The sequence below is a fragment of the Polypterus senegalus genome, chromosome 12 (assembly GCF_016835505.1).
Source record: "Polypterus senegalus isolate Bchr_013 chromosome 12, ASM1683550v1, whole genome shotgun sequence".
Classification (NCBI taxonomy): Eukaryota; Metazoa; Chordata; class Cladistia; order Polypteriformes; family Polypteridae; genus Polypterus; species Polypterus senegalus.
In genome coordinates this window covers 153,363,492-153,390,549 of record NC_053165.1, presented here as the reverse complement: position 1 = coordinate 153,390,549, position 27,058 = coordinate 153,363,492, and the positions used below count along the sequence as shown (strand labels likewise).

The 27,058-nt window shown below is 44.3% G+C and overlaps 1 protein-coding gene across 1 annotated transcript in view; it reads left to right on the top strand.

The window, feature by feature from the left end:
- The window catches only part of fbn1 (fibrillin 1), a 260,794-nt gene that overhangs the window by 105,990 nt on the left and 127,746 nt on the right, over positions 1–27,058 (top strand). Inside the window, exons 10-13 of the mRNA XM_039771381.1 lie at positions 13,597–13,749; positions 15,201–15,437; positions 23,884–24,024; positions 24,145–24,264. Coding sequence (XP_039627315.1) covers positions 13,597–13,749; positions 15,201–15,437; positions 23,884–24,024; positions 24,145–24,264 — 651 coding nt within the window. The remainder of the gene's footprint in view (positions 1–13,596; positions 13,750–15,200; positions 15,438–23,883; positions 24,025–24,144; positions 24,265–27,058) is intronic.

The window sequence follows — 27,058 nt, the reverse complement described above, 5'->3', positions numbered from 1 at the left end:
TCTTTCCAAATCCGGGAGGAGATGAATTGTTACCATAAATTAATTTGTGGGTCTGTTTAACAAACTTCTCAAACTTCAGCTGACCTGTGCCAGGCCTCAGGACCAGATGAGGAATGTGAAGAGTGCAGAGGGGGCTCCTCAGCCTGTGGAGCTCATTTTTGTGCTGGAAGTTCTGAGGATGTCGTCCGAGTGTTAAGGGTTTGTATAGGGTACAAGGTGGACCCCCCCCTGCACAAGTATTGAGGGTTTGCATAGGGTCAAAGGTAGAACCCCTATGCTGAAGTGTTGAGGGTTTGTATAGGGTCAAAGGTGGACCCCTCCCCCGCACAAGTGTTGAGGGTGTGCATAGGGTCAATGGTGGAATCCCCTTCACAAGTGTTGAGTATTTGCTTAGGGTCAAAGGTGGACCCCCACGCAAATGTTGAGTATTTACGTAGGGTGCAAGGTGGACCCCCCTCCCACACAAATGTTGAGGGTCTGCATAGGGTGCCAGGTGGACCCCCCCCACACAAGTGTTGAGGGTTTGCTTAGGGTCAAAGGTGGACCCCCCCCCTGCACAAGTATTGAGGTTTTGCATAGGGTCAATGGTGGAACCCCCTTCACAAGTGTTGAGGGTTTGCTTAGGGTCAAAGGTGGACACCCTCCGCACACACAAGTTTTCGGGGTTTGCATAGGGTACAAGGAGGACCCCCCCATCATTATTCAATCTGATGTGAACGTCTTTGGGGTATGAGAGGTAAATCAGCAATTACCAGCATAGACACAAGGAGGCCTGAACAGGCAGTCGGTGGCAAGTGGTGGGACAGCAGTAGAATCCCCCGTGTCACCGTGCCACCCCACAGCTGTATATTAAACAATGAAAGTGTTGCTTAATTCATCGACACCACTGACTGGGGTTTTATGTTCCTGTCATCTGAAAATCCTTGAACCAATGAGCCCAAGAGGTACAGCGCAGTGGGAGAAAAGTCCAAGGGAACGGAAGGAGATCACGTCCTGAGAGAGCACAAGCAAAATAAATAAAATCCCCGAAAGAGAGTCATGGAAGTGGTCAGGAATGCATTCCCAGCTCCAGGGAGATCTCAGATCAGATAGCAGAGTGCGATTCACACTGGAGCCGACCCAAAATGTTGTTTATTAAGAAAGGAATGCACTCAATCAGATGTTTCCCTGTGCTCTTCAGAAATCTGTTTGGACAAACCCAAGCAGCTCTAAGCGCAGCTGTCAGCCAAATAAACGGCCAACAACAACGCGGACCTGCTCGTGTTGTTCAGCTGAACCGTCGTCTCTTGCTATGGTAAAACATGGCAGCATCTCCGTTACTTGTTTTCAATGCGACTCAACGCCCTGTGACATGTGAGTCACGAGGAGCCTCCTGGAAATCTGGCAGCAAGCAAAAGAAAGAAACTTTGAAGCCTCGTCTTGTTCTGGAGACTGACTTTAATTTGTAGTAACATCACGTAACAACATGAGGCTTGCCGATGACGGGCGACCGCTCCGTCCGCTTCACTTGCGTGCTTAGCGGGCAGCTGGCTGATCCAACTTACTCATCCCTTTGTCTCTTGAGAGTTCACGTGGTATGCACTTCTAGAATATTCCTGGAAGTCTGGCAAGTCCACTCTCCCCACCCCACTTGCTTGTAGACAGATGTGCTTGTTCATTCATTCAGAAACCCATTCATTCATTTATTCATTCACTGCCTCACTTATTGGTGTGCACAGTCATCAACACTCCATTCATTCAGTCATCTTTTCATCCACCCAGCAACCACCATTGCTTCATTCATTCATTTAATTATTGATGTGTCTGCTTTTCAATAAAATCCACCAATCCCATCATGCATTATTCATTCTTACATTCATTTGAGTATTCTTCATCTTTCCATATATACAACAACCTTCACTGCCATTCATTTTGACATTTTATATCCATCCAGTAACCCACAATCCTTTCATTAATGTATTAATTCATTCAACAGCCAAAACCATTCATTCATTCATTCATCTTTCCATCCTTCTGTCAATTCACCGATTCAGTCATTTGGTCATGTATTTACTGTTCCATCCATCCAATTATTTAACCACCCAACCTATTCATTCATTCATTCATTCACTTTATGATTTTTCCATGTATAAATCTACCTAAAAACTATTTATTAATTGATCTGAATATCCATCCACTCACCCACCCATCCATCATTCATTCATTCATGCATTCATCTTTTCATCTGCCCAGCAACCATCATTCATTCATTCATTCATTTGTTAACTCATTGACACATACACAGAAAATCTGCCCATCCCTGTGCACCCCATCATTCATTCTTCATTCTTTGGCCATATATCATCTTTCCATATAAACGCATACCTGCACTGTAATTCATATTTCATTTTTTCTATTCATCCAGTAACCTGTAATCCATTCATTAAGGTATTAATTTATTCAACAACCAAAACCATCCATTCATTCATCAGTCAGTCAGACAGGGGTTATAGGGGTCTGCTGGAGCCAATCCCAGCCAACACAGGGTGCAAGGCAGGAACAAACACCGGGCAGGGCGCCAGCCCACCGCAGGGCACACACACACACTAAACACATACTAGGGGCAATTTAGAATCGCCAATGCACCTAACCTGCATGTCTTTAGACTGTGGGAGGAAACCAACGCAGATATGGGGAGAACACGCAAACTCCACGGACCCGGGAAGTGAACCCGGGTCTCCTAACTGTGAGGCAGCAGCACTACCACTGTGCCACTGTGCCACTGTGCCGCCCCTTAACATAATAGTACATACATATATATCTGTGACATGTTTTTATACATCCATCCATCCATTATCCAACCCGCTATATCCTAACTACAGGGTCACGGAGGTCTGCTGGAGCCAATCCCAGCCAACACAGGGCGCAAGGCAGGAAACAAACCCCGGGCAGGGCGCCAGCCCACCGCAGGGCACACACACACACACACCAAGCATACACCAGGGACAATTTAGGATCGCCAATGCACCTACGTTCATTTGTTCAATCGTTCACCTTTACATCTATGTACCAACACACTAATTCATTCATTTGATCATTTATTTATATTTTTATCCATCCATCCAACATCAAATTATTCGACCACCCAACCCACACATTCATTCATTCACCCATAAATCCCTTTATTCATTTATTGGTCTTAATATCCACCCGCTTGTCCACCCAACATTCATTCATTGATATTTCCATCTATTTACATACATACTTATTCATTCAGGTTCAAAGTTTATTGTCATGTGCACAGTAAGGAAACACGTTTCCCTGTAGAATGAAATTCTTTCTTTGCTGTTCACACCAAATGACAAAACCAACATATAAAGATAAACATAAATAATAAGTAGCAGAAAGATAATAAGTAACAGAGGCAGCATAAAGTATAAAAACAGAATAGAAATATAAAGTGTAATGTTTAGGTAGGTGTGTGATGGACAAGTCAAATACAGTTGTGTAAGGTCGATAGAATGAGGTGGACCACAGTTATGAACTCCAGTCAGTTATTTAGGAGTCTAATGGTCTTGGGCAGCGGTTCTCAAACTGGGGGGGCGTCGAAAAAGTTATTAATTTTTAACATTTTTATTTCAAATTTAAATTTGCAAGCATATGATCACAATGAATGCATTAAAACTAAAAATAAAATAAAACATTTCAAAGGCATTGATCTAATGACTAATATGTAATAAGTACACAGCCTGTCCAGGTTTGGTTTGATATTCAAGATGGACACTCTGAGCTCCTTTTCTATTTGAAGTTTGTTTCTATGACGAGCGGCGCCGCTGCTGCTGCTTTTATAGTCGCGTATTTTCAATCCAGAGAGTTCGAGACGTATTGGTATCTGTCGCGAACATCCGGGTAACAGCAGATCAGGTGATAATGCGGCGCGACTGCACCACATTGGCAGCGTAGCCAGTATTGCCAAATTGAGTTAAATAATTTACTGCGTATTGGGTTATTCTCATGATACAACTAACAGCGGTATAATATTTATTGGACGAAAATACGTTCATCTCGCGCAGATTGGCTTCATCGGTGTCCTCGTTTACGAGATTTTTAAAAATGAAAACATATTTAATCATTTCTTTACATAACAAAAATAATTAAATAAGAATAAATAATTTATTTTTTTTGTTTTTGGGGTTAGAATTATTACCAAAAAACACGCAACACATTTTAACAGTTATTGACGCACTTAAAAAAAATAAATTGCAAATATTTAACCGAAGTTAGCCGAACACATGCAAATCTTATGGAAGTAAAAATGATCGGATACCGCGACACCGCACGAGTATCAATCACACCTCTGTTAGTTCTCATCTGTCTTATATTATGCAGGGGGCGCAGAATTATTTCAAGTAGAAAAAGGGGGGTTGTGAAATACGAAAGTTTGAGAACCGCTGTCTTTGGGAAAGAAAGAATTCTTTATCCTGGAAGTCCTGCATTTCATACTCCTATACCTCCTGCCTGAGGGTAGAAGAGTGAACAGTTCGTGCTGGGGACAAGTGGGGTCCCTGAGGACCGAGGCAGTCCTCCTACGGACTGGGCAGTTGTAGATGCTCTATATGTTCATTCATTTGATCACTATTTGTCCTCTATCTATCCATTCAACCATTTGAATATTAATTCATTCACACACCCAACCAATTCATTCATTTATTCATTCAATTACTTCTCTGTTCATCCATCCATTTACTTACTCATTCCCAACCCCATTGATTCATGCTATTTATATAGCTGCTCACTCATTCATTTCTTCAGTGTTCATTTTTCAGTCTATCCATCCAACCATTAGATTAGTAATTCATTTAAACATCCAGTCATTCATTCAATTCATTAATTTATTCACTTGTTAATACTAGATAGATAGATAGATACTTTATTAATCCCAAGGGGAAATTCACATAATCCAGCAGCAGTATACTGATACAAAGAAACAATATTAAATTAAATAGTAATAAAAATGAAAATAATTAAAATAAAATTAATGTTCGCATTTACTCCCCCGGGTGGAATTGAAGAGTCGCATAGTGTGGGGGAGGAACGATCTCCTCAGTCTGTCAGTGGAGCAGGACGGTGACAAAAGTCTGTCACTGAAGCTACTCCTCTGCCTGGAGATGATCCTGTTCAGTGGATGCAGTGGATTCTTCATGATTGACAGGAGTTTGCTTAGTGCCCGTCGCTCTGCCACAGATGTTAAACTGTCCAACTTTAATCCTACAATGGAGCCTGCCTTCTTAACAAGTTTGTCCAGACGTGAGGCGTCTTTCATCTTTATGCTGCCACCCCAGCACACCACCGCGTAGAAGAGGGCACTCGCCACAACCGTCTGGTAGAACATCTGCAGCATCTTATTGCAGATGTTGAAGGATGCCAACCTTCTCAGAAAGTATAGTCTGCTTTGACCTTTCTTACATAGAGCATCAGTATTGGCAGTCCAGTCCAATTTGTCATCCAGCTGCACTCCCAGATATTTAAAGGTCTGCACCCTCTGCACACAGTCACCTTTGATGATCACAGGGTCCATGAGGGGCCTGGGCCTCCTAAAATCCACCACCAGCTCCTTGGTCTTGCTGGTGTTAAGGTGTAAGTGCTAATATGTGTATCCATTAATCTACCCATTCAATTATTCATTGACTTTCCCACCCTTTATTCATTTATTCATCTTTCCATCTCTCTATGTACACACTCATTCATTCATTTGTTCACTATTTATTTTTCTATCTCTTCATCCATCCATTAGATTATTACTTCATTCAGACACACAGCCAATCCATTCATTCATTCAAGTTCCACCCTGGTTACATTTCCAGTAATTTGCCAGGAAGAATCTCCAAACCTTTAGAAGAAAGCGAGGCACTGGGATCAGGTGAAGGGAATGTATGTGAGCCCTTTGGCAGGACCAGGGGAGGCCCGCCATGTTGCAGGAGTCCCAGAACTGTTCTGAATTTCCACTAGAGGGGTGGTAGTCCCAAATTGTACAGTCAGCTTTGTGAAGTTAAAAATGCAGGAGGAGGTGTTGCGGCCCTCAAGAAGGACCGGACCACTCGGTGACAGAGCAGAGCTACTGCCAACCACCCCCAGGTGTGCCTGGGTGTCTGACCCTTCTACCCATCATCAAGGCTCAGGGTCACACAGAGGACTGGGAAATTCACACTAAGTGGCTTGAGGGCTTAACAGGGAGACCCCCCGACTCCACAGTGTAGAGCTGAAGATGCTTCTGAACGGTGTGACCCCTGGTTTTGGGCTTTCTACATGATAAGCCCCTTTTTGTGGCATTTTGTTCTCTTGACGGTCCCATGAAACCCAATATCCTTAACTGCTCTGTCACTTGTCTCTCGTCCGTCTGAAGTGAATTTGAGGCTGGAGTTTCTCCTGGTCACCAGAATGGCAGTTCAGTGGGTATTAAAAGTAATTGTCACCTCTCCTAAAGGTCATCATTGCCCCTGGACAAGCCCTGTGAAGTGGGCTGTCAGAACTGCCATCAAGCCAGGGTTTGGATACCCACCCTGGCTCTTTAAGGCCGCTTGGCAGCCACCCTTCATCTTCTGCACAAGCCTGTTGGCACCCACTTGTAGCCATTCATTCTCTCTGCACAGGTCACTCTGCCCCGTCTGCGCCATTCGCCTCATTATGACTCAACAATTAGAATATGAAACATATGAAAGAAAAAATGTACTGCAAAGAACAAGACGTGGAGAGCCAAGAAAATCATCGACCCATTTGGAGGGCATTAGGGCAAAATTAATTTGAACGTTACGTCTTCAGAAACCATTACTGTACTTTACGGCTTTGTCTTTTATTTGGTTGTATTATTCAGTACACCGTTTAGGTCAAGAAGTTCTTCTGGTCGGTAAGTGGGCTTATATGCGTAATTAAATAAAATCAATAAAACAGATGTTGATGCCAGTAGTTATTGCCATCCAAAACCCACCAGCTGAGAGGACAGCAGCTTTTGGGCCAAGATGGGATTTTTTGTCCCCCTCCCTCTCCCTGCTTGTCACACTTGTGTGTGTGACATCCACTCACTGAGCAAACTCTTCAGACCCTTGTGCTAATAGAGGTTAGGACCTCCCTTTGCCCTCAAAACTGCCCCAGTTCTTCATGGCATGGACTCCACAAGATGATAGAGACCTTCCTTTGAGGCTCTGACCCGTGGTGACGTGAGTGCAGGTTTGTCCGCTGCGAATCTCCTGTTCTACCAAATCCCAAAGGTGTTCTCTTGGATTGAGGTCTGGTGACTGGGAAGGCCACTCAAGAACATTTACAATTTGCTTGGCAGGCGCTTTTATCCAAAGCAACTTATGAGGAAGCGAAATCGCCGGAGCAAAAGACGCACCCAGAGGTCTTCACCTGAAATGAAGACTCTAGAAGTCAGAGGATAGGCAAACAGAGTAATTAGCTTTATTGCAATAAAACAATAACACGGACTCAACCCAATTAGGCCAAAGTGAGCTGAGCCCCGAGCAGTCCAAAAATTACAGTTTATATAATCATTTCCTATCATTCTGACCTCGCTCGAAGCAGCTTTCCCCTGACTTCTTTTTTGCAGCCGGTCTAATTAACTTTCATTAGAACCACCAATATTTCTTATTTTCCGTCAATTATCTTTATTTTTCTGCTTCGCTTCTTTTTAGGTCGGCTGAGAGCCAACAGGTGTTTTTATATTCTTCCATCCTTGAGCTGTCTTTATCTCTAGCTAGGTTATATTGGTAGCTAGAGTTAAGCTTTAATTAAAAAAGAAATATGGCCTGTGCCTTTATTGAACCATTTGTTTAGCAGGCCTGGCTTGTATTAATATTTGCACTGTGGTCCCCGGCCGGGCTCCAGCCCACACAGGAGGACGTGAGGAGGGCTTGTGCCTCCTCCAGACTGCGAGGAGGCGTCCGTCCTGGTTGTTTTGGGGGCCACAGGTCGAGGGCATGGAAGCCCTACCCTGTAGGGGCCCGTGGTCACCGCCAGGCAGCGCCCCGATGCCGGTTTATCCCGTGTGGTCCTCGGCCGGGGCTGGAGCCCAGCCGGGATGCCTTGAGGACCAGAGGAGGCGTGTGCCTCCTCCAGACCGAGTGGGGCGTCCGTCCTGGTTATGCAGGGGCCTCGGTAGGGGCTTTGAAGCCCAGCCTGGTAGGGACCCGTGGCCACCGCCAGGCGGCGCCCCAGTGCCTAACTGTCCCTGGAGCCCAGCACTTCCGCCACACCAGGAAGTGCTGGGGGGAAGACTTTATGTGGCGCCCGGAGAGCTGCCAGGAGGACAGCCGACACTTCCACGCTGGGGCGTGGCTAAGGAGGGATACCGGGAACACCTGGGGCTCATCTGGGAGCATTATATAAGGGGCCGCCTCCCTCCAGTCAGTGGTGGATGCTGGGAGGAACCAGACAGAGCTGGAGAGAGAGGACGGGAGGCGGCCAGGAAGGCACAAAGACTGTGGGCCTGGACATTGGGGAAATCGGTGCAAGAAGGCACTGGGGGTGCACGTGAGCAAAAACTGTAAATAATACTACTGTAAATAAACGTGTGTGGGTGAAAATATGCTGTCCGTCTGTCTGTGCCAGGGCCAGCTTTCACAGCACTAAGGTTAATGCTTATATATTTTTCTATATTTATTTATGCTAATACATGAATTCAGTGATCCCTCGCTATATCGTGCTTCAACTTTCGCGGTTTCACTCCATCGCGGATTTTAAATATAAGCATATCTAAATATATATCACGGATTTTTCGCTGGTTCGCGGATTTCTGCGGACAATGGGTCTTTTAATTCATGGTACACGCTTCCTCAGTTTGTTTGCCCAGTTGATTTCATACAAGGGACGCTATTGGCGGATGGCTGAGAGGCTACCCAATCAGAGCACGTATTACATATTAACTAAAACTCCTCAATGATATACGATGTGCTTCCCGCACGGTGCTTCGCACACTTAAAAGCTCTAACAGCCCATATTGATCTTTCATTGTTTGCTTTTCTCTGTCTCTCTCACTCTCTCTGACGTTCTCTGCTCCTGACGGAGGGGGTGTGAGCTGAGGGGCTGTTTGCCTAGAAGATATGGACGCTATTCTAAGAAATGGCGCTTTATCGTGGTGGCCCAAAAGCACGTATTGATTTTTTGATTGTTTGCTTTTCTTTGTTTCTCTCACTCTCTCTGACGTTCTCCTAACGGAGGGAGTGTGAGCAGAGGGGCTGTTTGCCTAGAAGATATGGACGCTCCTCTAAAAAATGCTGAAAGACTACCGTCACATTGATCCCTTCCTTGCTTTATCGAGGTGCTTCCACTTAACTCTTTTAGGGCGGATGTCGATTTTTGTCGACAGGAGGGGTTGAGGGCGCATGTCGACTAAAGTCGACATCCAGGGATAGAGGGTGATAATCAGCTGTTAATGGCGACAAATTTCACTGTCACGTCACAGGCATTCCCTCTGTGCTTGGAGGAATGCTAGACTCGTTGACTCGGCAACTAATCCTAGCGTGTGCGTGAGTTGCAAAATGTAAACAATGGCAAGATGGCATCGACATGTGACAAGGGAGCGAAGTGAGTGCAGAAAAGAAAACACTCGGCAGACAATGTTTTGCGCATTATCGCGGAGTTAGACTCTGACTTTTCAGAATCGGATTGTGATCAGGAGATCGAGCAAGAGAGTGAGAAGCTGGTGTTTGATCAGCTGATGCCGCGCCAGCAGATCTGCTGCCAGTTGAGCGCTTTGCGCAGCCGATGCATCTATGGCAAGGTTCGCTTGGGATAAATACACAGACATTGATCCGTTGAGAGCTGATCTGGCTGCTGGACTTCACAAGACGGCATGGCTCGCTGTTGGACACGACAGATCACCAGCTGCTGTACTTCAGGCTGCTCTCTCCTGATGCTGCTTTTCAGCTACCGTCAGACGAGACAAACAGGTAGGCAGAGAAATTTTTTGAATCGCGGGCTGCGTTTGCATCGCATTCTCGTTTTTCAAAGTGTAAACCCACAACAAAAGACAAGATGAAGCGTGCTGTGGTATTACAAATAGAGATGGGACAGAACTGGTGATATAACTTCAGGGAGCATTGGTCCAAACGTGCTTTGTCCCCTGGTGGCTTTGGACAGGTTATGCAGCATGGTGATAGGTACGTGCTGCTGCAAAGTTTTATTCACTTCTGTAATAAACAGAAGCAAATCCCATGGGGTGAGCCAGGCTATAATGCCATGCATAAAGTTCATAAAGTTTCAGAAGATGAAAAGAGGTGACAATACGGTTTTCATGCGGGCAGAAAACTTGGTGGCAGTGGAATGGCACAATGGCAAAAGGGTGACTTGTCTCTCTACAGTACACACTAACAATATATGTGAGAAAGTGCAGCAACAGACAATTGAAAAGTAGGCACCAAAGCAACACGTATTGTAAGCAGTGCAATGTGGCAATGACTGAAATTGGCTGCTTTGAGCGAGATCAGACTTTGCAGGACTTTGCTGTGTAAAATGTATGTGAAATCATAGAGTATGCAGGCTCATACAACATGCAGGACAGTAACATTTGTCAAAAGTAAATATTTTTTGTTGATTTGATATATATATTTATTTGGTATTTAGAAGGTCGTAAACAGGTTTTCTATGCTCTAACTGCGAAAATATTAGATTTATAAATAAATTCATTTATCGCGGTAGAGTCTGGAATGGATTAACGGCGATAAACGAGGGTTTACTGTTGTGAACCTTGCCCGGACACAGACAGGCGGACATGTTGTTTAAGAACCACCACACGTTTATTTACAGAATTATTTACAATAATTAGGTCACTAAGACCCCAGTTCAAAGGTCACTCAGACCCAGTTCAGTGCACAAACGAACCCCACCACAAAGTCCTGGCCACAATGCCTTTCTTCGGGCTGCCTCCACTCTCTTCTGCCTCGTCCTTCTTCCACCCGACTCTAGCCTCGAATGAATGGAGACGGCCCCTTTTCTAGAGGACCCGGATGAGCCCCAGGTGTTCCCGGCAATCTTCTTCTGGCCACGCCCCAGCGTGGCGGAAGTGCCGGCTGTCCTCCCGGCTGCTCTCCAGGCGCCGTCATAAATCTTCCCCCCAGCACTTCCTGGTGTGGCGGAAGTGCTGGGGTAACAAGTCCCCAAGGCACTGGGGCGCCTCCTGGCGGTGACCACGGGCCCCTACAGGGAAAGGCTTCCATGCCCTTGACCCGTGGCCCCCAAAGCAACCCGGAAGGCAAACCCCACGTGATCCAGGCAGGGCTCTGACCCTCTTCTGGTCCCTCCTGGCGTCCCGGCCGGGTCATGGCCCCTGGCATCCCTAACGCTGTATACTAATTTTATTTACCATACTTACAAAAGGGGCAAACCTAATCGAGTAAAATTAGGCCTGGGCCTGCCAGTTCAAAGAGTGTAATAAGACGGGCAACAGAAGGGAAAAGATCTTCACTGCTTGCATAGACTGGGTGGTGAGCAGGGTTGTGGAGTCCAGTGGCTGTGGGGCATAGGTTGGTGAAGAGAGAGTCACTGACCTTATGATCTTTATGGATAAAATGGTGGCTCTGATCGGGGGTCTTGGGACACTGAGTGAGGGGTCTGAGTGTCTGAGCTTGTGAGTGTCCTGATAAAAGCCAACATCAGGCCTTAAATGAGCTCTTGGGCACGGCCATTAGCAGTGTGTCTGTCTGCAGAGAGAGTGTTGACCTCGTTGAGAGGTTTACTTACCTCAGGAGTGACATTCATGTCTCTGGTGACTCTTCCTATGAAGTCAGTAGGCAGATTGGGAGGGCATGGGGGGTTCATGAGGTCACTGGAAAGGGATGTGTGGCACTCCCGATATCTCTGCAAAAGGATGAAGGTCCAGGTCTTTAGAGTCCTGGTGCCCCCTGTTTGTGAGACATGGACGCTATCCAGTGACCTGAGATGAAGAGTGGACTCCTTCAGTGCTGCGTCTCTTCAGAGCATCCTTGGGAGCCGCTGGTCTGACTTTGTGTCGAATGAGGCACATGACCTGCACTGTGAGGGGGCGTCAGTTACGGTGCTACGGCCATGTGGTGCGATTACCCGGGGGTGATCTGTGTCATTGTTGAGGACCCGAATGGCTGGACCAGGCCAAGGGGACGCCCACGTAACACCTGGCTATGACAGATAGATGGGTGGGACTGGACCGCATGCCTGCCTGGGGGGTTGCCAACCAGGATGCCAAGCTGTTTCGTTGTGTGGTGGGTGTGGCAGCATGCTCTACGAGTGCCTGCTGCACAACCTGACCTGACCTGATAGATTACAATCGATAAAGCAGTTAAACTTAATGTAACAGCAAATCAACCAAAAATATGAAAGATCACAGAGCCAAAGGGTTTTTTCCAGTCAATCAGACAGACAGAGTGGGCTTCAATCACTTCTTAAATACATCGAGGTAGTCATCAGTTTGGATGGAGGTGGGAAGCTCGTTCCACCATCTCTGAACTACACAGGAGAAGAGTCTGGATTGAGACTTGATACCATGCAGAGGTGGCATCACCAGACGCTGTTCCCTGGCAGACCTGAGTGGGCGAGAAAGAGCAGACCACCTCACCGGTGTCTCCATACACAGGTGCTGACCCACTGACTACTCTGTAGGCCAGCATCAGGGATTTGAACTCAATGTGTGTGCTGCAGGAGTCGTAAAGTGAAATGAATTTTGGAATTATGCTGCCTTTGTTCTTCAATCCCACTTTGTTCTTACACGTTCGTTTATTTGCTTAGCAGACACTTTTATCCAAAGAAACTTACAAAGCAGGTCAAATAATCGAGGAACCTCAGTCTATAGAATATTTTAAATGTGGCAGGACACGTTACAAAAGTTGATCACCGCATGTGAAGACCCGTAAAGCTAACGTGACAAGAAAATGATCGATTAACAAAATGCCCGATATCCACAGAGCAAAACACATTCATTTATTAACAGCATGGTAGATCTTCACAGAACTGTGGGGTCTTCAGTTGCTTCTGAAACCCATTGAGGGAGCCAGCAGTTCGGATGGAGGTGCAAAGCTCATTCCATCAACTAGGAACTATGTACTGTATGACTGAGATTTGATGCCATGCAGAACTGGCAGACCTGGGTGGGCAAGAAGGAGTACAGCACCAGACCACTGTATGACTGGTACCATGCAGAACTGGCATCACTGGCAGACCTGGGTGGGCAAGAAGGAGCACAGCAGCAGACCACTGTATGACTGGTACCATGCAGAACTGGCATCACTGGCAGACCTGGGTGGGCAAGAAGGAGTACAGCAGCAGACCTCTGTATTACTGGTACCATGCAGACCTGGCATCACTGGCAGACTTGGGTGGGCAAAAAGGAGCACAGCACCCGACCACTGTATGACTAGTACCATGCAGAGGTGGCATCACTGGCAGACCTGGGTGAGCAAGAAGGAGCACAGCACCAGACCAATGTCTCCATTTACACAGGTGCTGAGCCATTGACTGTAAAGCACCCTGACCCTGGCGTCACGGTTGATGAAGCCATTCTGCCTGCATTTAATCTCACAGTAAGGCTGTCTGGTGAGGCGCTATAGAGAACTGGAGGTCCTAATGTGTATCAAACTGTGCTTCCATTTCCAGATGCCCGCGGAGGACATTGCTATTTAAGCTTGTTGAACGGTCGCTGTGGCAATGAGCAACAACAGACCAAGACGAAAACTCAGTGCTGTTGTGACAGTGGACGATGCTGGGCTTACGTAGGGATTCCTGAAATGTGCCCCATGCGTGGAACAGGTAACGTGAACGACATTTCATTCTAAAATCTCTAATATGCGGGGGTTGAAGGGGGGGCTAGTGGGTCATTGGACTGTAATGTACATTCTGGTGCCACAATAGGGGACTAAACAACAAGGACGCACCTCCTTTGTTCCCATCTGTCTCTTGACATTTCTAGAGCTTCTGTGGTTGGGTGATGTGCCCCCTAGTGGCACATTCATGGGCAACCTCACGGTGACATCATGATAGGGCTACTCACCTGGCTATTGTTCAAATTGTGCAATGTCAAATGATTGTGATCAGCCGTTACTCGCAGTTGAATGTCACAGTGCAAGTGGTGGGCCCTTGAATGGCCAAGTCAGTGGTCCGTAAACACAATCAAATGTCAGAATGCAGGTGTTATATACTGAGTCAGTATGCCTCCTGGTGGCTAAACGGTTCTAAACATTTTAATTAGACTGTACTTGCTTTTTACCATCGCTTTTGCAGAAAAATTTTCATAGGCATCTCAGCCTATGGGTAGCAACCCAAATATTAGTGTCTGGACGTCCTATATGGATCATCAATTTAAATACAATAAAAATCAGCTGTCACTTTAATGTTTTGTTGGCTACAGATTTCAGATTTCAGTTCTGCATCCAGTCAAGGGAACATGCTGCTCCTGAAATGGCTAACATAAGTCCAGTAATGAGCAGATGACCAGGGCCATCTTAATGCATGGGCAAACTGGGCAGTTTGCAGGGGGCCCTACGAACATAAGGGCTCCCTGCTAATTGATGTATGTTGGAACTTGCTGAGTGGGTGTGTAGGTAGGGGACCCAGTGTACTGCTTTGCCGGGGGGCCTATAATGTTGTTAAGATGGCTCTGCAGATGACCACCTGTTATACATACAGAACACTTCATTAAGAATGCCAGTGAACATGGACAACCTCACAAGACTCAAAACAAGAAGCAAGCAGAAGTGTTGAAAGTACACATAACTCAGATATTCTGTGGTTTTGATTCACTTTTACCATGAAGCGTGACAAGAAAAAGCCATTGTGTGTTATCTGTGGCGTAATTATCTATCTATCTATCTATCTATCTATCTATCTATCTATCTATCTATCTATCTATCTATCTATCTATCTATCTATCTATCTATCTATTATATAGTGCCTTTCATATCTATCTATCTATCTATCTATCTATCTATCTATCTATCTATCTATCTATCTATCTATCGATCTATCTATCACGTCTATCTTTGAGGAAAGCTCTGGGGAGGAACTTGGACCCAAGTGTGTTCAAATATGAGGCACAAGAGCTATTATCTATATTAGAAAACTCTTCTCAAACTGCATTGTCTTTACTATTTTTTAACATTTTTCATAAATATCTGTCCTTCAGGCAGGTCTAAGATGGGGTGTGTTGAGCCTCACACCCATTTTACTCAAAACGGTTTTGTTTTCTGTGTCTTGCTATTCAGAGGAATACAGAAAGCTCTGCGCCAGTCTTCCAGACTTGTACCCACCTAATGGACGTCCCATTCCTCCTGACCAGCAGCCTTATCCTCCAGATAGTCGGCCACTGCCCCCGGATAGTCGGCCACTGCCTCCCGATAGTCGGCCATACCCGCCAGACAGCCGGCCATATCCTCCAGACAGTCGGCCATACCCTCCAGATAGTCGACCTCTTCCAGATTGGCAACCAGATGGGCGCTACCGTAAGTCAAAGAAGGGCAACCTTCTGAATACTATTGTTATACTTGTATTTACAGAGGTCCATTCATTCAAATTCTGTAACTGTTTACATTGTATTCTGTTAATTATAATATAAATGAGTGTCTAGGTGTGTGTATTTGTGTCATAATTGTTTGTTTTTCCAAGTCTATAAGAAGAGGAGAAGGACAAAAGCAGGAGAAGCATTCTGGACAAAAGCAAAAAAACAAATCAATAGGAACAAATCGACTTGATGCCAACACAAAGATGGGTCAAAAATAAGAGAAATTGTCAGAAAAAACAAAAACAACCCCCAGGTTTCTTTTTAATAGACAATAATAGAGAGTGTGACTTGACCTCAAGTAAGATGGCCACCATGATGTGACACACATAGCCACCCCCTTCAGTGATGTGCATCGTTATGGCAACCAAAAATCTAAAAGGGTGTTGCAATGATGTCCTTATTACACCGTGCTAAAATACTACTAATGAATAAAGAAGTAATAAAACTAAATGTTAAGATGATCTCAAATTAAATTGTGACTATTGTGCCATGGTAATAAAACAAAATTAGCTCGTCCATTAAAGGAGAAAAGGGAAAAGAGATCAGGAGATAAAAAAAACTGCTGGCATTTAAGCTAAAAGAACAGTCGTAAACTGGTAGTCAGGGTTAACTGGAAACGTAAAATGATCAAACAAAACCTACGCCAAAAGTTGAGGTCAACCTGCTAGGAATCATTATCAGAGGAAAATGATTAGACGTACAGGAATTAAAGGCAATATATAATAAATATGGTGGTGGGAGTGCAAGGGGGGGGATCAGTAAGGTGGGGTCCGGAGGGTGTTGGTCATAAAGTCTTTTTTATTATACGCACACACAAGTTCAACTGGACACACGTTTAATTGGGATACGGTGAAAGTGAAATTCAGGGCCAACACTAAGAGTGTCAGAGAGCTGGCGGAATTGCGGCTGTCAAATGAAAAGGCCATCAACAGACACTTGGACTTGAACTCGGCATATTCAGGCTGAAAAAGAAGAACATCCATATAGTAAGAAAGCCTAGGGGGCTTTACCCCCTTCTCGCTTCGTCAACCCCCCTGGCCTGCGCTACACGTTAGGCACTTCGCGACTCTGCCGCTCGTCTATGTGGATTTCACTTTCACCAAACAACAAATCTTTTAATTCTCGTGGATAAGCCACTTCATTGGCAAGAAACACTACTTTTCCCTGATGGCAACACAAATTAATTGATCTACAAGTCTCCGACTTAAACTTTAAAGCTCAACAATATCCACATACTTCTGTCATATCACCAATGTCCATATATTCAATTTCTTTTCGCTGTTCTGTTATTTCACCGAGTCACAATTTCGGTTTGTTTGCGCTAATACGATCTTTACTACCAGTTTTTTGAGACTTTCGAATTTTTGTTCTTTCATAATCTCTAACCTGCTCTGCATGTGTATCACGCCAATGTTTTTGAACCTCTTTAACATGTTCTACGTTGTGTTCTACCCTTTGTCTTTTAATTTTATATTCCGACCCCGATTGGAGCTGAGAGCGCAGGAACTGTGTCTGACAATAGCATTCACACGAATGAGAAGTGAGAGGACCGTGGACACACCAGCAACTTCACGTCTCTGCCGCTCGCATATGTGGATTTCACTTTCAGCAAACAACAAATCTTTTAATTCTCACAGATAGGCCTCTTCATTGAAAAGAAACACTACTTTTCCCTGATGGCAACATAAATTAGACGATCTACAAGTCTCCGACTTAAAGTCTAAATCTGAACAATATCTGCATACTTCTGCCATACCACCATGTCCATATTTTTGATCTCTTTTCGCTGTTCCGTTATTTCATCGAGTTATAATTTCCGTTTGTTAGTACTAATGCGATCTTTACTATAATTTTTTTTGACTCTTTTGAATTTTAGTTCTTTCAGAATCTCGAACCTGCTCTGCATGTGTATTGCGCCAACATTTTTGAACCTCTTTACAATGTTCTGCTTTGTCTTCTACTCTTTGTCTTTTATTTCTGACCACGCTTGGAGCGCAGGAACTGTGTCTGACAATAGCATTCACACGAATGAGAAGTGAGAGGACCGTCGGCATGGTTGTAAATGTTTGAGAGGAGGGCGGCACTTGTCAGAATCTCTTGGCAACCTGAAATTATCTCTCGTGGGAGTTGAAGTTATCTCCGAGAAAGTCTCATCCCAGAATTTCCTTTTTTAATGGAGAGATTTCATGACCAACACCTTCTGAACCCCACCTTATTGCTCCACCCCTTGCATCCCACCCCCTCATTTACTATATATTGTCTTTGATTCCTGTCTTTATAATCACTTTCCTCTGATGATAACACCTGGTGGGGTGTCGAAAGCTTACTGTATGTACACATAGGGGGCAGCTTAAGGACTCTGATGACTGTAATTCCCTGTCGCTCCTTGGGTTGGCGCCATATTCTAATGCCTTTTGTCTTCCTCCCTCTGCAGACCAGACAATTGACAGCTATGACACCACTGACATATTTTCCATTGTCTGTCCACCTGGACTCGTCTTTTCCTGCTGGAAGGACCCAAAACGAGAAGACCGCCATCTTGAGACAGTTGGCACTTGGACTCAATTCTGAAATGGTTTTCTCATGATTATTGTAGATTTGTGCTTGTTGTGTGTGTTGTAAATAGAACACTTGAGACAAGATCAAGTGTCGGGGCACCTGAAGGAGAACCCAATCTAACTGATTAACAGGAATACCAAAGTAATGAGCGAAATTCTCGGACATGAGCCCCATCGACTGCCATAATACAGAAATGCTGGTGGTTTTAAGTCATTCCAGCTGATGTTCAGTGTGTCTAGACTGGAAGTGACGTCGGGGTTCCTCATGCCGTCAATCTTCTTGGCTGATGGTAAAAGAAGAGCAGAGGCATTAGGTGACATCGCCAACTCTTGGCCTGGCGTGGAATTACATCTAGCCGGGCCCTGAAGTTATCTTTCAAGCGTGTGTTTGTGACCACATATACATATAGGACAGTGTTTCCCAAAATCGGTCCTGGGGACCCCCGATGGCGACACGTTTTTTGTTCCAACCAGCTTCATAATCAGTGACAACACCTGATAACACTGATCTCATATTAACAGCTGGTGTTTTTTTTCTCTTCTCTTATTCTACATTCAGAAAAGCATAGCAGCGTGATTTTTACATTTATAAGACATTTAGAAATGTTTCTGCTTTTTCTAGAGATTTAAATACTTAACTCTCTTTTGTTGGTTTCGTTCTATTTTGCCCTTTCTCTGTGCAGTTTTCCCCTTCATTGTACCTTATTAATGACAATTAAAAAGGAGCGGAGCAGGCAAACAACACAGAATCACAAAAGGCTGCCACTGCTTTAGCGTCAGGCCCACTAATTAGAAAATAATTAATAATTAATTAAACAGTTAGAACACCCGGAAGAGTAGTATGAAAATCAAGATGAAAATATTGTTAAAAATATAAAAAATACATTATTCCCCTATAACTGCTTGGCACATTTTAATATATTTTTATTTTTCTAATTTCTATATTGCATATACGAGTATATATATATATATATATATATATATATATATATATATATATATATATATATATATATATATATATATATGTAAAAGGCTCTATATTGTGCCCATCCAGCACAGACTGACCCAGAGGCACGTGTAAAAGTACAAAGACTTTATTTTTCTTCACCTGTGGATCACGTCTTCCCCGAAAAGCCCACAGGCAATACACAGTCCCAAAAGCACTAAAGGCAACACAAAACACTTCTCCTCTGGCACCACCACTCCTCCCAGGCAACGTCGTCCTCTTCCTCCCGATTCTGGCTCTTTTTATAGCCCAAACGGTCAACTGTTGCTAATTGCACTTCCGGGCGGGGCTGTAGAGGTGTCCATGTTGGCTCCGGGATCCATGCAGCACCCCCTGGCAGCCACCCCAGATCCCCACAGAGTTGTGGAGAACTCCATCTCTGATGGAACCCTGCGGGAAACTGAGGCACCATCGTCAACCAGGGAGGCTGCCACCAAGAGTCCCAGAGGAGATACTGAGGAGCCCATGGCTGCTCCCCCGGAACATAAGTAGAAGGGGCGCCTGCCACAATATATATATATATACCAGTAATGGCACACTGCATGATAACATGCAGTGAATACACTTGACTTATAGTTTCCATCCTCTTTCTCTCTACGCCTAGCATTCATTTGCTCAGAGGTTGATGCACTTACAGCTTCCTGAGCAGCTCTTCTTTTCTCCGCCGTAGCGGCCCGCTTGTTTTCTTCTTTCGTCTGCATCTTTTCGTGTTAAAACTGATTAAGTCAGGTTTTGCGTTGCAATTACTTACGTTTCCTTAATTTTTCACTTAAGCTGGCACTGAAGTCTTCAATCTGCCTGAACAATGATTATAGATATGAAGAAGTGACTGCAAAGTTGGTAGGGATGAGAACGGTGCCAGTACACATGCGCCACACGGCCGCCCTGCTGACAGGGCCGGATTAAGGTGGGTGCTACTGATGCTGCAGCATTAGGCCCATTCCTGAAATAGGCCCAGATGAAAACAGACGAGAATTTTCCGGAAGCTGAACAGTTTTCCTTTGCTATATTAACCTCAAAATAATTCTTAGAATGAAATTTGGTGTCTGACTTTCGGACGCCTAGACACAGCGTTACTTATTACACAGTTACTATTGTTCTTTGCGCTGTGACGTAACTATAACGTTGCCGTGTTTATTGTTAACTGAAGATTTCAAGTTAATGTTATCAATTTTTCGTTAAATAGTTTACTTAGTAATTTAGCTACATTTTTTGCAGTATCTTGGGGATTCTTGCCACTTTATTATTGTTCGGTAAGTGCCACGTAGTAAATTTTTCACCTTGAAAGTTAGTTGTACATTAAAAATCGATGGCTATTTAAATGTTTATCTGTAAAGTTAAAACTAAAAGCCGGCCCAGCATGGATGTTTAGAATTTTTTAAATCCTCGACAGGATTCTGGTCTATTATGAAATTGAAATCGTGGACAAATTTTTACCCTCAAGAGCCTGAACTGAGTTACTTTGACCCAATGTCTCTCTGCAAATTCATTTTTTCTTACTCTGTTTCGTAAGAGAATTACGCAATTTTGTGTATTTCACTGTTAGGTTTTCTGCATTAAGTGCACGGTCAGACAATTGCTATTGAATGTTGATGTTACATAGTTTGATGTTAATCTCGAATTGTTACGATAATACGTCGTTATTATTATTCATGTTCAATAAAGGTTGGCAAGGTTAATCATCACCCCGAAAGCGGATAGTAGACGTCACGTAGTATATGTGTACCAAATCTCAGGTCAATTGGTCAAACGGTTTGAGAGCTACAGGTGATTTAAAATCCTGGACAGCCACGGTAGCGTATTATAGAAGAAGATATGTTTTGCCCTGGTAGAGTTCTCCATTACTCGACTTTCCCCTTTTGTACTCTTTTATGTGTAGCCTTTGTCAGAAAGCCTCAAATCCCATAGACTTACCACTGTTTATAAGGTATTGTACTTTATAACTTCTCCCCACCTTCTCTCCTACATCTATAACCTCAGGCAATTACACAGAGTAAAAGACAAGCAGGAGTTAAGTTACAACTTAAATAATGTATTATTGATAATACTCATAAAATAATAACAATAAGCAAAGTACATTTGAATATTGGCATCCATACAACCTGATAAATGCTGATGTGTAGTGTCAGGCGGCACACAGACTTGTTAGTTACTTAAAATGTCTCAAGTTAAGTCATCATTTGTGGTCAGCTTTCTTCAGGACAGGCTGCATGCCTGCCTCAATATGTCTGCTGAATTGTGCTCCTCAGTGTGGTCTTCTTCTCAGTCCATGCTGTGTGAGATGCTCCTTCATTATGATGGTTGGAGAGAATTGATACGTTTCCTGTTCAGATCCTTACACCAATAGGGTGTCGTGCTACACAATGGCCTCTGGTTCAGACTGATCCCAAACAGCCATACTTCAGACCAATGGGGGTTTGGGGTTCACACCTGCCCCCAAACCATTTGTTGAGCTGATGCTTGCCTGCTAGGTAGTCTGGCTTTCCTGTGGGGGTTGATTGGGAGAGTCCAGCAGAGAATCAATCACTTCTTACCAAACTGGTTTTAGGCACCTCTCCTGACCCTGTCATAAAATTACTCAATCAGTCCTAAAGACTTGGGGGTGTCTTTAACTCTTTGAGGGCTGAATATTTTTTCCAAAAAACAATGGTTTCACTCAGAAATCAACATAAAACGTCTATTGCTGCATACTGTGGTTGCCAGTTTGCCAAGAATGTGCGGCAGGCTTGCTGCCAGGCTGTCTTTGCATGGCTGGGACAGCAGCAGCGGTCACAGTCGCAGTGCATTACAATCTGGTTTCTACCTCTTATCATTGTTAAGTGGCCGTCTTCCCTGACGAACACTGTGAGTACCACGATTAGCTGGGGACTGATCAGCTGAAGCTGGAACCTTGCATTCGTTTTCGATCACTTGTAGCAAAAACTGAGTCCGACAAGTCGTAGTCCAGTGCAGAGATAACTGGCAAAACGTTGTCCACGGAGTATTTTGCTTTACGCATTCGCTTTGATCTCTCACCAGATGTCAATGCCATTTTTGCCGTTGTGTGCACCTTGCTACTCGCGAGAGCGAAGGGAATCTCACTCAAACCAATGAATCTAACTTTCCTTCTACCAACAAGTGTCTAAATAAAACGTAAAGGTTGGTTTTCTCACAGTTTTCAGTGGATTACCATCGTCAACTCCTCCTTTTGACAAAAGTCGACATCAGCCCTGAAAGAGTTAAATATGAAAGCTTCTCACCAGGGAAACACTAATATTACATTGCTTTGTCTAAGTTACAAATAAAGACATACAAAATATTGATCAACTTATATACTTATGTAAGCGACCTTGGTTTTGTGAAAGTCACTCTATAGATGCAACTTATTATTATATGCAAAAATTCACACCACAACATATACAGGGTGAGTCAAAATTATGTTAACATTTAAATGGCAGAAACAATTTATTCACAAAACATACTTCATAGGTACAAAATGGTTTACAGGAATGTCTCAACCTGTTCGCCATCGTGTTCAACACACAAACGACCGAGAAACAGTACCATTTAAAGCTCGGACACACATTTCATGTGGAATAGATGACCCCACAGTCCGTATTCTGTCCTTCAGGTCATTGATATGACAAACTGACCTGCTATACATGGGCTCCATCACCATACCCCATAATCAGAAATCACAGGTGGTGTATCCAACACATTAAACTTATACACTTTTACAGTCCACCCTTTGTCACTGTGTCTGTTACAAAAACAATCTCCTGAGGGTCTTGTCCACAAACTAAAAGGTACTCGATCCCCCCTCACAGTGTAGACAGCTCCTTAAGAACCCTTGTGGAAATGTGGGGTGTAGTGCAGATGAATTAAACTTATATACTTATCACAGGGGGTCAATTCAGGGGAGTGTGAAGGCCATGGCAGTGGTTCACCATGACCTATCCATCGACCTGGAAAGGAGATAAGTATGGAAATATCCCACCAATCGGATCTGTCGTGGAAGTTCTCTAATGGTGTACTGCTGTACCATCTGTAAATAGAATTCTGACGTCACTGTTGGGGTGTCAAAAAAGAAGGGCCCAATGACGCCAGCAGTGGTCACAGCACACCACACACATGTACCCTTGAGGAGTCGCATTCATGCACCACTTAATCACTGAATGCCATCAGATTCACAATGTCTGGTTGGATGTTCATCATTTTGGCTGAAATTCCACACGAAGATGCTTTTGCACCACTGTCAAAGCTTGGGGGACTTGGATGTGGTACGGGTGCATCCCGAGGTCATCGCCACATTGCTTTTTGCGGAATCCCTGTTTCCAAACTGCGCCATCTGGTCGATTTTGATGGACTCTGCAATATGGCTTGCTGCGCAACAGCAACATTCAATTCACTTCTGCCTGTTCTGGGCCGTCCCGCATTTTCTCGGTAGTTGTCTGCTACCAATCCAGTCTTCACAAACTTTGCATAGACACGATAAATTGTTAAATGGCTTTGGGGGGGACCTCGTCCTGCAAATCGTTCCACAAACTTTTGACGAACTACTGTACAGTCGGCGAACGATACACTTCCATCAAGCTTGCAACCTCTCTTCTTTCCTCTAATGTTAATCTGTCACCCATGGTGTACGTCTATCTGCAGAAGAAAAAGAATCCATTAGTGTTAACATAATTATGACTCGCCCTGTATTTATTTATTTTTTTTACCTCATATTTGTTGTGTATATTATACTTTTCCTGTCTCCGAGGCCTTTAACTCCACTGCATGTCTTTATGCCTTATTTATTGATTTTGATTTTGTTGATGTTTCTCTTCTTTTTTTTTTAGCTATCGTTCCACAAAATATATCCGATGCCTGCCAGAGATATCGAAACCTGTGCCTGAATGGCCGCTGTATTCCGATACCTGGGAGCTATCGATGTGAATGCAATATGGGATTTAGGCTGGACATCAGGGGCGAGTGCATTGGTAAAGTGGATCTTCATTTTTTGTTTTTGCTCTTTTTGAGCACTTTCTGCTATCAAATTTCTGCTCTTTTAGTCCTGAGTGAGGTTATTCATTTTTTTTTTCATTATTTTTGTGCTGCAGATGATGATGAATGCGAACGAAATCCCTGCGCCAATGCCGACTGTATCAATACTCAAGGATCATATTTCTGCCAGTGCCATTCTGGCTTTCAGTCTACAGCCACGAGGACAGAGTGCCGGGGTAAGAGGGGCTTAAATCAAAATGAATAAATGTAAAAGTGACAAAAAAACCCCCAAAACAAAATATGCCTTACACTCATCTCTCTGGGATCTTGGCACGTGCAAGCGAGTCTGTCCTGTGGCTTCCAAGTCCAAAATTCTTTTGTGACATGTCAGTTTCCTACTGTGAAACAGAGGAGTCGATACACAATATAAATACTTAAAATCGCACATGCGGGCGGGTCAGGGTCTCGTTTCTTAGCCCAGCCTGCCTGAGCCTGGTGTTAGAGCTCTGGAAACGTCAGCTTCTCCACACTCCCCTGAGCGCAGGCTGAGAGCGCTTGATCAGCTCACTAGCTGTCATACATGAACAGTAAATGATAGGCTCTCCTGTAAATTTGGCCTTTTTACGGAAGCTCTTTAAATAAATCAACACAATAATAGGTAAGTCGGTAAGTAAGGTAATAAGTAAATATGCACAAACACTTTGGTCTGAACACACACCAGAATGACTATAAAGCAAGAAATTTCAAAAGTAAGAAACGTTCTGACTTGGCTGTCCCAGTCCCATTGAGACGCTTTGCAGTCGTAGTGCCGTTGATATAAAGGAGCCCTCCGTAGCGTTTTTTGACGCACTTCTGCTGAATAATTCATTGGCTGAAAGTCCTCGGTGTTGGTGCGTCACATGGAGGATGTGCAGCGTTGTCCATAACGGCACTCCGTTTTTATTTTAATTCTCTCCTTTGAAACTGTGGAAGAAACGACCGTCACCCCCTGGGTGACCTAAAACCTCTAAGAGAAAACAGGCAGGAGAAAGTTCAAATCATAAACCATCGAAGAGGGAGCGCTCCTATTACAGGACGCTGTAACTAGACGCACACAGCATTCTGTAACAAGATGCACACCTTTTCTGCTAGATGAAGTCTTTTTCATACCCAAGTAAAGGGGTACAGAATTAGATTACATACATCATACAAAGGGCGGCACGGTGGCTCAGTGGGTAGCGCTGCCGCCTCGCTGTTAGGAGACCTGAGTTCACTTCACCGGGTCCTACCTGCCTGGAGTTTGCATGTTCTCCCCGTGTCTGCGTGGGTTTCCTCCCACAGTCCAAAGGCATGCAGGTTAGGTACGTTGGCAATCCTAAATTGTCCTTAGTGTGCGCTTGGTGTGTGTTTGCCCTGCCTTGCGTCCTGTGTATCCTGGGATTGGTTCCAGCAGACCCCATGATCCTGTGTTAGGGTATAGAGGGTTGGACACTGACTGACTGACAAATAAAGGAGACATTATTACATATTATTATTACCTTGCAGTTAGGAGACCTGAGTTCGCTTCCTGGGTCCTCCCTGCGTGGAGTTTGCATGTTCTCCCAGTGTCTGCGTGGGTTTCCTCCCACAGCCCAAAGACGTGCAGGTTAGGTGCACTGGTGATTCTAAATTGCATGTGTGGGTGTGTGCACAACCTGCGGTGGGCTGGCACCCTGCCCAGGGTTTGTTTCCTGCCTTGCACCCTGTGTTGACTGGGATTGGCTCCAGTAGACCCCCATGACCCTGTAGTTAGGATATAGTGAGTTGGATAATAGATGGATGGACATCATACAAAGTTTCTCATTATCATTTCTGCTTCCAGTTGCTAGCAAGACACAGGGCAAAATGAACCGTACTTAATTACGAGAACATGTAGATCATTAATGTCAAGCATCACGTGTTTGCTTTGCCATTTTCAGCTCCTTTGTTTATTAGCACAGAAGCAAATAAACAGATAGTTTCCTGCTGACAGCCCAGTGTAGTCTGCTTGTCTCCCGTCTCTAAGTTATCTGGAAACGCTTTTACATTATATCGTGAACTTTGCTAAATGTGCTTAATTACTTTAAGATATAAAATCCAAACCTCACAACTATTAATTAATTAGTCTTGTTATGGTTATTAGCAAGAGTGAAAGGGAAGCTCTTCAGGACGGTAGTGAGACCAGCTCTGTTATATGGGCTGGACACGGTGCCACAGGAGTCAGAGCTGGAGGTGGCAGAGTTAAAGATGCTAAGATTTGCATTGGGAGTGACGAGGAAGGACAGGATTGGGAATGAGGACATTAGAGGGTCAGCTCAGGTTGGGAGACAAAGTCAGTGAGACGAGATCACATTGGTTTGGACCGGTGCAGAGGAGACATGCTGGGTATAATGAGAGAAGGGTACTAAGGATAGAGCTGCCAGGTAAGAGGAGAAGAGGAAGGCCTAAGAGAAGGTTTATAGATGTGGTGAGAGAGGACATGCAGATGATGGGGTGACAGAGCAAGATGTAGAAGACAAGGAAAAAGAAGAAGACGCATAAGAAGCGGAAGAAGCAGAAGAAGAAGAATTATTTTACCACACTTCATCCTCTAGGGGGTCTAGAGAGAATCCCATAACTGAGCCTGCCCTTTTAAATTAGCTTGTTGATTCGGTGGTCCTCTCTTGAAGTGATGTGACCAGCCCAGCACCCAACACTGGCCGTCACAGCTGCCTGGAGTAGTAGTTGGTGGTGAGACTTTGAATTCCTCCATCAGGTGGATGTGCAGATGAGTTTTAGAGAGAAGGTGGGGTTGAGTGACCGAAGATGGACAGCTGGGTTAGCAATGCAGGATATTCTTAGCATTTGGAAGAATAAATGGAGATTGGTAGAAAGAAGTCTTACGGGGACTGCTGCTAAAATTTTTCCAAATTTTCCACCTCCATCTACTAACTCCAATTAGGGAAAAGAAATCTGCATTTGGTTGCATGAAGCTAACCTTGTTGGTGTTTTCACACTTTTCTTCACATTGACATTGATTTCACATTTTCGTTT